Source organism: Enhydra lutris, unplaced genomic scaffold (assembly GCF_002288905.1).
Source record: "Enhydra lutris kenyoni isolate GAN:26980312 unplaced genomic scaffold, ASM228890v2 scaffoldscaffold24, whole genome shotgun sequence".
Taxonomy (NCBI): domain Eukaryota; kingdom Metazoa; phylum Chordata; class Mammalia; order Carnivora; family Mustelidae; genus Enhydra; species Enhydra lutris.
The window spans coordinates 18,937,603-18,952,912 of record NW_019154108.1 but is presented as its reverse complement, the minus strand read 5'-3'; the positions used below and the strand labels follow the sequence as shown (position 1 = coordinate 18,952,912).

At 41.8% G+C, this 15,310-nt stretch overlaps 1 protein-coding gene across 1 annotated transcript in view; it reads left to right on the top strand.

Moving 5' to 3' along the window:
* Window positions 1–8,384: 8,384 nt before the first annotated feature.
* LOC111150820 (SHC binding and spindle associated 1 like) overlaps window positions 8,385–15,310 on the top strand; it is a 36,341-nt gene continuing 29,415 nt past the window's right edge. The window contains exons 1-2 of the mRNA XM_022508438.1: window positions 8,385–8,810; window positions 10,744–10,893. Of these exons, the coding sequence (XP_022364146.1) occupies window positions 8,385–8,810; window positions 10,744–10,893 (576 nt within the window). The remainder of the gene's footprint in view (window positions 8,811–10,743; window positions 10,894–15,310) is intronic.

Genomic DNA, 15,310 nt, shown 5'->3' with positions numbered 1-15,310 from the left:
CTTCCCTTTTCAATGTCAAAGTCCAATATTTTCCTTCTGACCTCCTTTGAATCTGTAGTCACTCAAATGTCACCTACGGGTGAGACCTACCCTCCTTACTCTGAGTAAAAATTATATAAAAACTCCTCCATCTCTGCTTCCTGCCATATGTTTTATCACTCTCAGAGAGCTTATTACTATAAATTTTACTTTTTCAAATTTATTTTAATACACATACTATACAATTCACCCATTTCACACCTACAACTTAATGATTATTAGTGTGCTCTCAAAGTTGTGCAACCTTCATTACAAGCAATTATAGTATGTTCTCATCACCCCTAAAAGAACTCCAGGACCTCTTAGCAGGAAGACCTCATTTTCCTTTGAGCCATCCCACTGCCACTAATCCTAGGCAATCATGTCCTTAGAGATTTGCCTATTCAGGACGTTTCATACAAATGGAATCACACGTTCTGTGGGCTTTTGTGACTGAGTTCATTCCCTTAGCATGTTTTCAAGGTTCTTCTGTGTTGTGTGTGTTGGTACTTGATTTCTTTTAATGGTCGAATAATATCCCTTATATGGAATACACCACATTTTCTTTGTTTATCAACTGATGGACACTTGAGTTCTTTTCATTTCTTGGCTATTGTAAATAATCTGCTCTCAACATTCTTGTGCAAGTTTTCATGTGAGCAAGTGTTTGTTTCTCTTGGGAATTTTACTTTAAAAAAAAAATGTTTATTTTTTATCTCCCTTATCCAGAATGCAAGCTAAGGGATTTTTGTGAATTTTGCTGTGTCCCCAGCATGCAACACCATGCCAGCCAGAGTAGGTGGACAATACGTATCTGTCACATGAAACAACTTCTCTTCTCTTTTCTCTCTGCTACACGGGATCCCTCAGTTCCTCTTAATTCTGGTCCCAACTCTTCCCCTCAATTCAGGTTAGTCATCACTAGGGGGAAAAGAAGGTGAATCCTCCCAGTCTCTGCTGTCTCTCCATCCATCTCCCCAGTCCCAGAGCTGGTTGTATTACACCCCAGCCCCTATTACATCTCTGTACTTATGTCCAGTAGATCTGTCTACTCCTGATCCCAAGTCCCTATCCTACATGGAAATGAAACCTCGGGGAAACTCTGAGTCTGGGTGAATCTCTGAAATGTCAGTGAGTCTTATCTATTCTTTTTTTAAAAAATGATTTTATCTATCTGTTTGAAAGGAAAGGAGAGGCAGAGAGAGAGAGAGAGAGCACCAGAGCATAGGAGCAGGGGGAGGGGCAGAGGGAGAAGCAAATTCCCTGCAGAGCAGGAAGCCCATCAGGGCTGGACCCCAGAACCCAGAGATCTTGACCTGAGCCAAAGGCAGACGTTCAACTGACTGACCACCCAGGTGCCCCAAGTCTTATCTATTCTTGTTTTGTCTACAGCTAGGTGTTATTATTCGTCAGTGCTTTGCTTTTTCCCTCTAAGGCAAAAAAGAAAAAAGAAGATCTCAAAGAGTTAATGTTCAGAGATTGGAAGACTGAAAGAATTTATAAACCTACTTTCTGTTTCACAGTGACCTAGGAAGATAAGTTGTTTGTTTGTTTGTTTGTTTGTTTGTTTTTTAAAGAGGAAGAGAAGTTTTGATCAGAAATATTTTTCAGACAGACAATTATGAGTTCTGATTTTTTTTTTTAAATCCGAGAGAAAGTGAGCACAAGCAGGGGGCACAGCAGGTAGAGGAAGAAGTAGGCTTCCGGCAGAGCAAGAAGCCCAGTGCGGGACTTGATACCAGGACCTTAGGATTATGACCTGAGCTGAAGGCAGCCGCTTAACTAGCTGGGACACCCCGGCATCCCTAATGAGTTCTAATTTTTAAATAAGCTTTTTTTTTTTTTTGAAAGATTTTATTTACTTATTTGACACAGAGAGAGAGAGAGATCACAAGTAGGCAGAGAGGCAGGCAGAGAGAGAGGAGGAAACAGGCTCCCCACCGAGCAGAGAGCCCGATGCGGGGCTCGATCCCAGGACCCTGAGATCATGACCTGAGCCGAAGGCAGAGGCCCACCCACTGAGCCACCCAGGCACCCCTTAAATAAGCTTTTGTATGTAGATCATTTGTATATTGGAGACAGCCTGTGGATTTAATTTAGAGGTCCCTCAGACCTGAAGAGAATAAAACCTGTGAATATTCCCCTTAATTTGTAGAATTTAACCCACATACTAAGTAAGTTCTGCAATGGACATAAAGATGAGTAGAACTGGTCCTGGGTGGGCATCAAGGAAGTAACACGCTAAGGGAGGAGAAGAACAGATACACATTTCACTCAGAAATTTGAAAAAATATTGATTATACTCCTATAGTGGTACCATTCTTCAAACTTACTAGTTATGTGCCAAGGACTGTGCTAAGTACTGGAGATAAAATGTATCTGTCCCTGTACATGAAGGGTTTTCAATGTTGATAATACTGTGCAGAAAGTACTCTGAGCGCACAGAGAACAAGCTTAGTTCTCATGAAGGCTGGTGTATTGGAACCTGGCCTAGGAGAATTCTGACAGGTAGAGACAAACAGGAAGGTTATTCAAGGTGAAGAAAAGGGCATGGGCAAGGCAGGACAATGGCTACTGGTCAGATCCCTGGAAACAAGAGGAAAAGAAAGATACCTAGGACTTGAGATTTCTCAAGTTCAATTCTGCCACAATCAGGCAGAAGGTCTTTGTGAGAAACAAGACAAGGCCAGCAGGTTTTGGCCATAAAGCCCAGTGTGGAAACTAGCCTGCGTATGCAGGAACCACAGACTCTCTTCTACCTCAAAGGCAGGCCTAGCTCAGTGTCTGTGCAAGCCAGGCCGCCGCCTGCCCTTTCCACCTGGGAACCCGCTCAACAATCGTCCTCTTGTATCTCACCACTTCAATGGGAAGGAAGAGCCAATTCAAGGAAAAGTCTCCAAGAAGAAAGAAGGGAAATGAGTTTTTCAACCCCAAGATAGCGTACAGAGCTGGCCTCATGGAACACTCAAGGCCGTGCCAGTGAGAATCACTAACCAAATGCAAGAGTCTTTTGAACTGCTCTGGGAAAGCAGAAGCTGACCGAACATCAGAGGGGATGTGCCGCCAGCACAGCTCAAACACAAGGCCAAGGGCGCAGAAACTCCTTACCACACACTGGTATTACAGCCCCATTTTGGCAAGCAAAAGGCCTTAAAGAGGAGGAGAAATTTACCTTGACTTCAGAGAAGTCAGAGAACCCAGGCAGTCTGGCCAGAGTCCATGCTCTCGACCATTCATTTTCAATACAACTTCCCCAAAGACATGAATGGAGAGAAAGTGCTGGAGGAAAAGAAAGCTCGAAGACATGAACCCAGTGAGATCAGCTACATGGACATTCAACAACTTTGCCTGTCTCTATCCCTCAAATCCCTTGAACCCCGGGCTTACAGAGAGGATGGCTAACACTCTGTATGTCCCGTTAATACCCAGAGCTAAAACCAACTGACTTCTAGACAGTAAGCTCAAGTGCTTGACTTAATTCTGTGTTAGAGGCCAATGGCTTGGAGGAGCCCACAGCAAGTCCACTCTACCAAAATAGAGTTCTGTTCTTATAACGCAGTCTGACAACTATGTGGAGTGGATGAACTCCTTTGCTTCCCCAAGCCTTCTTTTAGAACCAAGATATCCAGGGGTGCCTGGGTGGCTCAGTGGGTTAAAGCCTCTGCCTTCAGCTCAGGTCATGATCTCACAGTCCTGAGATTGAACCCCGCATTGGGCTCTCTTCTCAGTGGGGAGCCTGCTTCCCCCTCTCTCTCTGCCTGCTGCTGCCTACTTGTGATCTTTCTCTCTGTCAAATAAATAAATAAAATCTTAAAAAAAAAAAAAAAAGAACCAAGATATCCACTCTCTTGGACGCTGAAAACTCGCCTCTAAAGCCCTCTCTGGGAGTTTCCCTCTGCCAAAAGGTGCTGCTGCTACTCCGCATCGAGTAGAATGGCCAGGACACAGACACCACCAAACGCTGGTGAAGATGTAAAGCAACAGGAGCTCTCTTTCATTGGTGGTGGGAACGCAAAAATGGCACAGCTGCTTTGGAAGACAGTTTGGCAGCTTCTTCAAAGGGAGCCACCACATCAAGGTCATGCCTCTCTCTGTGGGCAGCTCACCTCCAATGACAGGAAGATGCATGGATGTAAAGGGCCATCCCTGGCCAGAACTCAAAAGGGCCATCCTAGCCCAGAGCTTCCAGAAGGAATGGCTGAGAACTCTGCTGCAAACTCATCATAGTTCCGCAGTTCTCTGTCCATTCCTGATTCCCTCCTTCCCTTATAGATATCGTTCTCGAAAGCACCTCCCCAAATTCTCCTTATGGAAATCATTGCCTCTCATCCCTCCCAGGGGACCCAAGCTAAGACAAACAGTATGGAAGCGGATTATAAAATGACATGTTGGAGCTGAATCACCTTCTAGACCACCATCAACGAGGACACTGTCCTTGGTGGTACATGGTATACTGATGGCTCTTAGCAAGCTATGTCATTGCAATTATTCCAACTTCCGCTGTGGGTGAGAGGGACGAGAACGTCCTGGTGGTCCCATGTCAGGAACTGGAGTGGTTTGGTGGAGACAGTGTTGTAAGGACGATGGAATCAATGTTCTCTTGCTGAGTATTATGTATTTACTGGCATAAAACAAAGAAATGCCAAGATAACCAATTTAAGGTGAAGTGTCAAAGCTAGAAAGGCCTCCATTGCGGCACATAAAGAGACTCATTCATAGCTGAAGGGCAGAAAAGACATGGGCTCTGGGGTTTTTATGAGGGTAAGTTCCACGGATGCCTGGGTGGTTTGGTCAATTAAGTGTCTGACTTCAGCCCCAGGTCATGATCTCAGGGTCCTGAGGTTGAGCCCTGCCTTGAGCACCATGCTCAGTGGGGAATCTGCTTGAGAATCTCTCTCCTTCTCTTCCTCCCCTTCCCCATTCATGTTCCCTCTCTCAAATAAATAAAATCTTAAAAAAAAAAAAGAAAAAAAAAAAAAAAGGAATGGAGTTCCAAGGAAGGGTGAGTTCTCAGAGGCAGGATTGCTAAACCAGTCAGGCTCTGATTGGGAGGGAGAGATCCTAAGCCTTGGTATGAGGATATCCTGGTTGATGCAATGGGAGATAACTGAATCCCCAGATTCCCCCGAATCCTCTGAGCTCACTTCTCCCCACTGAAAGCTAGAGTCCCCCGTGCTTGCAGATGAGACATAGGCTTCTGCCTTGGAAGACTACATGCACCACTGAGGGCCTACCCCGTAGCCCCTCCAGCCCACCAGTCCAATAAATAGGGTGAAGACACAACCTAACCCAGCTAGAGATGTACTGGGTCCAGCCAGAGAGGACTGGCCAACATGTACTGGCATGACCTGGGAAAGTTTATGTGGGAGTGGATACTGAGGGTGCTAGATCAGAGAGTGGAATATCAAGTTAGATAAGGGAGAGTTTCCCGGTATGGTTAGAATTCAGCTCTTTATACACATAACATACATGACCCTCTGGGAGATGGCTTTTGTATGTTTCTCCAACCTGAGGTTTTGTACCAGTTTGCCCCCTCTAATCCAGTCATACTAAGCTACCTAGACCAAATTCTTTTACCCTTCTGTAAAATCACTAATGACTCTCTGCCTGGAAGGTTTATCCTACTCCATCTCCCATTCTATTCTTAGCTTAGGTGTCTATAATCTACTATTTCATAACACAGTCCATCTGCGAATTATATCTGCTAATGGAAGTAGAAATTCATACACATCCTTTTTGGGAAACAACTTGGCAATACTAGCAGCCTTAAAATGTTTACACATCCAGGGGCGCCTGGGTGGCTCAGTGGGTTAAAGCCTCTGCCTTCAGCTCGGGTCGTGGTCCCAGGGTCCTGGGATTGAGCCCCACATCGGGCTCTCTGCTCAGCGGGGAGCCTGCTTCCTCCTCTCTCTCTCTCTCTACTTGTAATCTCTGTCAAATAAATAAAATCTTAAAAAAAAAAAAAAAAAATGTTTACACATCCTGACTTGGGAATCCCACTTTTCCCTGGGGGGTGAGTGTGGGGGATACAAAATACAGGCAAAACTTAGTACAAATATATCAAAATGGCATATTCATTATTATGGAAATTAATGTAGCTCAAACACCTAAAAGTATGGGTTTATGGAAATTATACACAGCTATTGGAAATAATGTACTTAAATAATTTGTAATAAGAAAATGCTTAGCCTAAATAAAAGTTTAATTAAAAAGTTAATATGATCTAAACTATGTAATAATGTGATCGGAAAAACTATCGAAAGAAAATATTCCAAAATCTAGCAGTAGTTATTGCCAAGCATTGGAAGTACAACTGATTTAAATTTCCTATTTCAAAATGACACAGATACTGCTTTCATGATCAAGACTCAGCTTAAGTATCACTTCTGGGAAGAAAGGTCTTTTTTTCCCATAAAGGGGTTAGAAAAAAATATAAATATATACTTTATATATATATATATATATATAAGAAAAAAATATATATACACACTTGCAGAATATATGCTTGCAGAATACACACACACACACACACACGTGTTTTTTAAATTTTTTTTTAAAGATTTTATTCATCCATTTGACAGAGAGAGATCACAAGTAGGCAGAGAGGTAGGCAGAGAGAGAGGGGAAATCAGGCTCTCTGCTCAGCAGAGGGGCTCGATCCCAGGACCCCGGGATCACAACCCAAGCCAAAGGCAGAGGTTTAACCCACCGAGGCACCCAGGCGCCCCTAAGTATGTTTTTTAAATCAAGGTCCTTACCAAACACAATCATCTATTAACCCATCTGCACCCAGAACTCAGTCTTTTATTTCTATAACTTTGACATCTATGTGTTGCCTGGCACATAGCAGGTTCCTACAAATATCTGTTTGGGTTTGGTTTGGTTTGGTTTTTTTTTTTGGAAAGAAGCTGTTGTTGTTTTTAAACTTTTGACTAGGACAAGTGGTCTCTGTTACTCTGAATCTAATGACAATGTATTAAAATGTCTTTAAAAACATACTTTTTGAAGAAATGCTAGAGTAAATAGATTTTACTTTCAGTAAGTTAAGTCTGTAGCTAAGTACAATTTTTTTTTAAGATTTTTATTTATTTATTTGACAGAGAGATCACAAGCAGGCAGAGAGGCAGGCAGAGAGAGAGGAGGAAGCAGGCTCCCCGCTGAGCAGAGAGACCGATGCGGGGCTGGATCCCAGGACCCTGAGATCATGACCTGAACCGAAGGCAGCGGCTTAACCCACTAAGCCACCCAGGTGCCCCTGTAGCTAAGTACAGTTTTAAACAAAATCCAGGACTCCTGACAAAGGGAATAAACATAGAGTCAAATGTGATAAATGGAATTGTTCCCTGAACATGATATTAAGACTAATATTTTCCTCAAAATAAATTCCAAATTTAACACAGTGTTCTTCCAGATGAGTGTGAAGGAAGGCAGGTGTTTTCCCAATACTGTTCGTTGTGGGAGCTGTTGGCCCTGGTACAGTTTTTTCACAGCTAGAGAGCAAACAAAAGTTATTCCAACCGGCTCTATGCACATTTAATAGTAATATAACAGAAACGAGTCGTCTCTGTTCTTCTCCAAAATGTATTATCTTGAGCAGACTTTTATTGTGAGGGTATTCTTAGTTTGCACACATTCCTCCCAGCTGGAAATTTGAATCTACTTGAATAGTTACATAATATAATCTTTAATGAGAATTTTGAGCAGCACGACAGAGACATGAAAATAGACTAACCTACCCTTTTTGGCAAAATGTGAGTGTCTTGTTCAAAATGTAAAGGCAGATTTATATTGGGAATCGTGTGAACAGGTTGGGGAAAATCTAGATCGCTGGATTTGTCACTAGAGTGTCCTTCGGTCATGAGCAGAGGGTTCCACTTACTACGAGTTCCCAGCGTAAAACTGAATTTTCTTTCAGATCGCGTTTGTGCAGATGTGCGTGTGTGCAGTGTAGGCGGGGCATGAGTTAGGTCACGATGACCTGGGGGTGACTCACAAGCACCCTGAAAACGGAGGGGACCCTGGGGAGAGAATTCTCTCCTTGGGTAGATCCAAGGGGAGCGGCGTGGGGTTAGGGCGAGCGCCCTGCGCCCCGGCGCCACCTAGCGGGGGCGCCGCACGGAACGCCACGCTGTCCACCCCCGCCCCGCCCCGCAGCGTCCGCTGCCCCGCACCACCTCGCGGGCCGCGGTCCCCTCCACCCCGCCCCCGCCCCCGCCCCCACACCCATCCCCCAACTCACCCGGACCTGCGCCCCTCGAGGCCCCGCGCTCGTCGCGGGCTCCGCGGGCGGCGCTCGCTCATTGGCCCGCGGGCTGAGAGCGGGAAAAGGGACTAACGGCTGCAGCTGGTCCTCGCGGTGTGAGGAGATGGCGTCCGGGGCCAGGGCTTCCGCGCCGGAGGACTCCGTCCGAACCGTCAGCCCCGGCAGGCGAGGCGAAAAGGGGGTGTCCGCGCCCACCGGAGACTCGGTGTTGGTGGGGACCCTGAAGAGCGCCGCATCCCCGGTGCGATCGGTGGCGGCGTCCCCGCGGCCCGTGAAAGGGAAGGCGGGCCGGGAGGCGGCCCGGCGGCGGCTGCAGCTGCTGCCCGCGGCTCAGGCCGAGGGCGACGGCGACGGCGAGGGGGCGGAGGAACAGGCGGAGGAGGAGCAGGAGGAGCCCCTTCTGTCGGTGCCCGAAGAGGATGAAGAGGAGGCGCAGCCACTGCCCCCGGTCTGCGTGTCCCCCATGAGGGGGATGTGGCGCGACGAGAAGGTGGCTCTGTACTGCGACGAGGTGCTGCAGGGCTGTAAGGTGAGGGCCGGCCTGCGGTTCCGAGAAGGACGCGGCCTCGCGTCTGGAGGGCCTCCGCCGAGCCAGAGGCACCCGGCCTGGCCCAGAGCCAGTAACCGTTGGCTTTTCCCACTGTCAGTGAGGGGGGCAGCCCTGGTAGAGCGTTTGCCGGGTTTCTGGCAACTTCCGAGAGATGAAGATCGCTAGGCCTTAGTCAGTGCCCCAGTGGACGTCTTAGATCGACAGGCCTTTTCGGTGCCCAGGTTTGCGTCTTAGTTCTCTCATTTAACGACTCGTGTCCACACATAAGGATACATGACCGAGCCTTGACTTTGACCTGACAGTACTGCACGCGTGTACACTCGGTGGTTCCCAGACCATCTGGGATGCTTCGTATCCAGGATACACGCACCTCGTAACACTGAAGAGAACAAATATCTTGTTTCTAGCCTTTTTTTTTTTTTTTTAAGATTTTATTTATTTATTTGTCAGAGAGAGAGAGAGGGAGAGAGAGCAAGCACAGGCAGACAGAATGGCAGGCAGAGGCAGAGGGAGAAGCAGGCTCCCTGATGAGCAAGGAGCCCGATGCGGGACTCGATCCCAGGACGCTGGGATCATGACCTGAGCCGAAGGCAGCTGCTTAACCAACTGAGCCACCCAGGCGTCCCTAGCCTTTTTTTTTTTTTTTTTTTAAGTTATAGAAGAATTTGTGTACAAAGATATTGGACACTGGTATGTATTAGAATTAAAAATTAGAAACTAGGGGCACCTGGGTGGCTCAGTGGGTTAAGTCCTCTGCCTTCAGCTCGGGTCATGGTCTCAGGGTCCTGGGATCCGAGCCCCGCATCGGGTTCTCTGCTCAGCAGGGAGTCTGCTTCCCTCTCTCTCTCTCTCTGCCTGCCTCTCTGCCTACTTGAGATCTCTGTCTGTCAAATCAATAAATAAATAAAATCTTTTTTAAAAAATTAGAAACTAAATTTCCGACTATGGGGCAGTAAAGAACTTGTGGCTGCATATAGTGGAGACCCATGCAGAGGAAAAAATTGGGTTTTCAAGAACATTAGTTATATCTTACACTATAATATTAGAAAAAAAAACCCAGGAGACAAAACAAAACATGATTCATTTGCAGGATGATTACAAGCACAGAAAAATGACTGGAAGGAATTAGCAAGAATGGTTATTTGGGCTGTCAGGATCAGGAGTGGGTTTTGTTTTCCTTACAAATTGTGCATTTTTCAGATTTTCTGTAGGTGAACCGTATTTTACAATCGGATGAAAATTTTATTTCTAAGAACACATTTAACATAAAACTAGGACAGTATTAATGGCCAAGTTATATCTGATAATGAGGGTTGGAGAAGAGGAAGTTTCTGAAAGGCAACTGAAATACTTTTATAGAAAATTTTGTGCCATTAATCAGACCGGTTCTAATGACTGAGTTTCACAATAGCTTTCCTGATGATTATCATCTTTGAGGTAACTGAATTTTTAAAAAAATCAAATGGGTAGTGTTTGTTGAATGCTTAATATGCTCATTTGTTTTATAGAATGGAGTGCTGTTTTAAATTTTTATGTACTGTTTTAAATACGTTATTGTATCTTTAAAGTTCAGAAAAATAATTGCTGTTTTTTAAAAAGATAATTACTATTTTCAAATGTATAATTACAGTTCTTTTTTAGTGGATTAATAAAACAAAGTACTTTAAAAATAGCAGGTAGATGTTTCAGCACTGAATTACTCTATTGAGTGAATGGATCTCTTTTAAGTTAATTTTTATGGTATTTTCCAGTAAACATTGATTCAATTAAAATCTGTTACTTTCCAGGTAACAGATAACTGTTTTTTTAATTATTTAAGGGTATATCTATCTCATATTTAAATAGAAATCAGTAAAAATATTTATATACTAATTTATAATTTTATATACTTACACATTTTTTCTTTTGCTAGGCAGAAGATGCTGATGAAGCTATGAGTAAATATCTATCAGAAAAATTAAAGTTGAAGGACAAATGGTTTGGAGTCTGGAAGACGAATCCTGAGTTATTCTTTGTGAAATATGAAGAAGCTTCTATCCCTTTTGTTGGTATACTGGTTGAGGTAAATAACTTTTACCTGAGCTTTGTTCTTTTGAGTGAAATTATTAGTTCTTTTGAAGACCAAAATATGACCTTACTAATTTGGGGCTTTGATACTTAAATGCAGGCTGACAAAGGTTAATGTCTATTTTAATTTTCTAAGCAGATTAATAGCGTAAAAAGAAGGGGGGATATTAGCATCCATTTACCTGGGCACAGTTAATTATTAAATGGAATCTAGTACATCAGACAGTATTTATTAGCTTAGTTTCAATTGCTCACAAAGCAAAAGTGCATTTCTTTAAATTAGTAATTTAGGCTTTAACAGACTTGGGCCTTCCTTTTCCATCATTTGCCTTTAAACTTCATTTATCTGAATTACGAGGTTTAGGTAGAATAAGACAGGAAAAAATGGATTAGAAAACTATTGGCAAAATTTGAAATTTCCCATGAAAAGTACCCTTTTAGTATAGTACATCAACTTCCAGGCCTTCATCTGGTAAGATTTTACTTTTTTAGGTCTGTAGGTTAAATACTGTAGCATATTTGATGTCATAAGTTACCCTTAAAGATTAATTTTCCCTGTATAGACATTAATATCTATAATCGCAAATGGTATCTCTACCTCAGATATTTCAAATCTGTTGTTTTGGTTACCAGAAAAAATTTGTGTTTGAAATTCATTACATTGCACACTACCTGAAAATAATTCACTTCTATGTGCTATGGAAAAGTAAGTTAGTGGTATTTTTACAGAGAAAAAAAGGCATATTTTTTTATCATAGAGACTATACAAAAAATATAATAGAGACTTGGGATTAGTTTTTCAATAATATTCTGTTTTTAGTGTTTCTTTGAGTTTTGCTCAACCTCAGATTTTGAGTAACTTTTCCCTGGAACTTTCATAACTCCTCTGGACTTTTTTTCACATGGATAAGATAAGAGGAGGTGTACTACATTGGTATCTTTAACATTTTGCCGGGGGGGAGGGTTTAGTCAAGTTTTATGTGGAAGCCTGACATACACAACACATTAAAGCAGGACATTTCTGACTGAAATAAAGGGGATGGCATTCTAGCAATTAAAAAAAAAAGGGGGGATGGCTTTTCTTCTAACACCTCATGATAGCCCCTATATGCCATAAATACTTGAAAGATCCTTAAACTTATGTGAAAACTCACTGGATTAGATTATCTAGAAATTATATCAAGTTCTAAGGTCTTACACGTAATACATTGATTATTTGCTCTCTTTCTTACTCCAAAAATAACAAGATTATACATAATTAGATTGCTAGAATCCTCTAGGGATTGCCCATTCTCTAGAGATTGCCAATGTCCTATAAATACTAGAAAGATAGGAAGAAAAGGGGAGAACAGAGCAAAAAGCAGAATAGTATATTGGCGGGTTCTAATTCTTTGAATTACATGGCAGTAAAACTAGCTCTTAAGGTAGTGCTGCGCAATTCAGATGTTGTTTTGTCTGCCAAAGCTTCTTAAATCTTACTTGGATTGAAGTATCAATAGTTGCTATATGATATTCCTTTTTCTGAAGTCACAATAATTTATTTCTATGGACCTCATTCTCTTTTTCTTTAGATGCTCTGTTTTCTGTTGCTGCTGTAAGAATTACCATAAGTTTGGTGACAATACAAATTTGTTATCTTACACTTCAATAGAAAAATCTGACATGGACCCAGTGAGGTAAAATCAAGATATAGGCAAGACTGCATTCCCTTTTGGAGGCTCTAGAAAAGAATCTGTTTCCTTGTCTTGTCCAGCCTCTAGAAGCTTCCTGCATTCCACGACTTCTGGCCCCCTCTCTTCATATTCAAAGTCTTCCTTAGATTCTACCTTTCTGGTTCTTTGCAGCCTGAAAAAGTGCATGTCCTTTAAGATTTATGATTACAATGGGCCCAACTGGGTAATTCAGGATAACTTTCCCATTTCAACTCCTTAACCTTAATCACACTTGCAAAGTCCCTTTTACTATGTAAAGTAATATTAATATATTATCAGGTTCCAAGTATAAAGACATGAATGTCTTTGACGGCCATTATTCTGGCTACTACAGATTCATTCAATGACAAAAAATTTGGAAATATTTGATTGGAAGAAAACCTGGCATATCCTTAATCTTGGTTACAAAATGGTTCAGAAATTAAGGGAACTTTTTAATAACCTCTGTAAAAAGCAGTCTGCCAAAATATATTAAGCATTTTAAAGTAAGGGTGCCTGGGTGGCTTAGTTGGTTAAGCGTCTGCCTTCCACTCAGGTCATGATCCCAGAGTCTTAGGATTGAGCCCACATTGGGCTCTCTTCTCAGTGGAGAATCTGCTTCTCCCTCTCTCTGCTGCTCTGCTTACTTGTGCACTCTCTCCCTCTCTGTCAAATAAAATCTTAAAAAAAAATTTTTTTAAGTAGTTCACTCATTATATGTCAGTTATCTCAATAAAGCTAGAAAAAATAAAAATAACAAAAATAAATAGACCCCATTGCACATAAAAACAAATAAAAATGAAAAAGTTCGCTTAATTTCTAGAAATTTAGTCTACAGAAATCAGGTATGCAGAAAAAGATTTATATATTGAGTGATCACAGTGATATTTAAAAAATTAAAAATTAGTAATATCATAAAACTTTAATAATAAGATGCTGGCTAAATAAACGATATATCCATAAAATAGAATATTATGTAGCCATAAAACGTTAACAAAAAACTTTTAATGATTTAGAAAAGCACTCATTATACATGTAAGATAAAATAAAAGATTACAGGGGTACTTGGGTGGCTCAGTGGGTTAAAGCCTCTGCTTTCGGCTCAGGTCATGATCCCAGCGTCCTGGGATCAAGCCCGGCATTGGGCTCTCTGCTCAGCAGGGAGCCTGCTTCCCTTCCTCTCTCTCTGCCTACTTGTGATCTCTGTCAGATAAATAAATAAAATCTTTGAAAAATAAAAATAAAAAAATAAAAGATTACAGAACTAGATATTCAGTATGATCCAATTGTGTAAATTATATAAGGACATAGGAATAAAACTGGAAGATAAAAAGGTTAACAGTAGTTGGTGTATTATGGTTGATTTGTAAACATTTTGTACAAAGAACATGTGTAGACACTATCAATAAATTTAGAGAATCTATTTTTTTAAGTTTTATTCAAATTCCAGTTAGTTAACATATAGTGTAATACTAGTTTCAAATGTACAATATAGTGATTCAACACTTCCCTACAACAGCCAGTGCTTGACTTGCCGCAACAAGTGCACTCCTTAATCCTTATCACTTATTTGACTCATTCCCCACCCCACTCACCCTCCCTCTGGTACCCATCAGTTTGTTCTCTATAGTTAGGAGTCTTTTTCTTGGTTTGCCTCTCTCTCTCTTTTTTCCCTCTTTGCTTATTTGTTTTATTTCTTAAATTCCCATATAAGTGAAATCATATGGTACTTGTCTTTCTCTGACTGACTTATTTTACTTAGTGTAACACCCTCTAGCTTCATCCATGTCTTTGCAAGTGGCAAGATTTTGTTCTTTTTTATGGCTGAGTAATATGCCATTGTATATATGTACACACATATACATATACACATATGTATATATACCACATCATCTTTATCCATTCATCAGTTGATGGACACTTGGACTGTTTCCGTAATTTGGCTATTGTAGATAATGCTGCTATAAACATTGGGGTGCATGTATCCCTTTGACTTAGTATTTTTGTGTTCTTTAGGTAAATATTTAGTAGTGCAATTGCTGGATCATAGGGTAATTCTATTTTTAGCTTTTTGAGGAACCTCCATACTGTTTTCCAGAATGGCTGCACCAGTTTGCATTCCTACCAACAGTGCACAAGTGTTCCCCCTTTCTTCACATCCTCACTACCATCTATGATTTCTTGTGTTGTTGATTTTAGCCATTTTGACAGGTGTGAAGTGATATCTCATTGTACTTTTGATTTGTAGTTCCTTGATGATGAGAGATGTTGAGTCTTTCATTTGTCTGTTAACTATCTGGTTATCTTCTTTGGAAAAATGTCGGCTCATATCTTCTGCCCATTTTTTACTTGGATTGTTTTTTGGCTATTGAACTAAGTTCTTTATATATTTTGGATACTAACCCTTTATCAGATATGTCATTGGCAACTATTTTCTCCCATTTAGTAGGTTGCCTTTTAGTTTTGTTGCTTGTTTCCTTTGCTGTGCAGAAACTTTTTATCTTGATAACATCCCAATAGTTTATATTTGCTTTTGTTTCCCTTCCCTCAGGAGACACTATCTAGAAAAAGGTCACCATGGCCATTGTCAAAGAGATTACTGCCTGTGTTCTCTAAGCTCTCTATGTCTTTAATCCATTTTGAGCCTCTCATTGGGCTCCATGCTGGGTGTGAAGCCTGCTTAAGATTCTCTCTCTCCCTCTCCCTCTGCCCCTCCCCCCC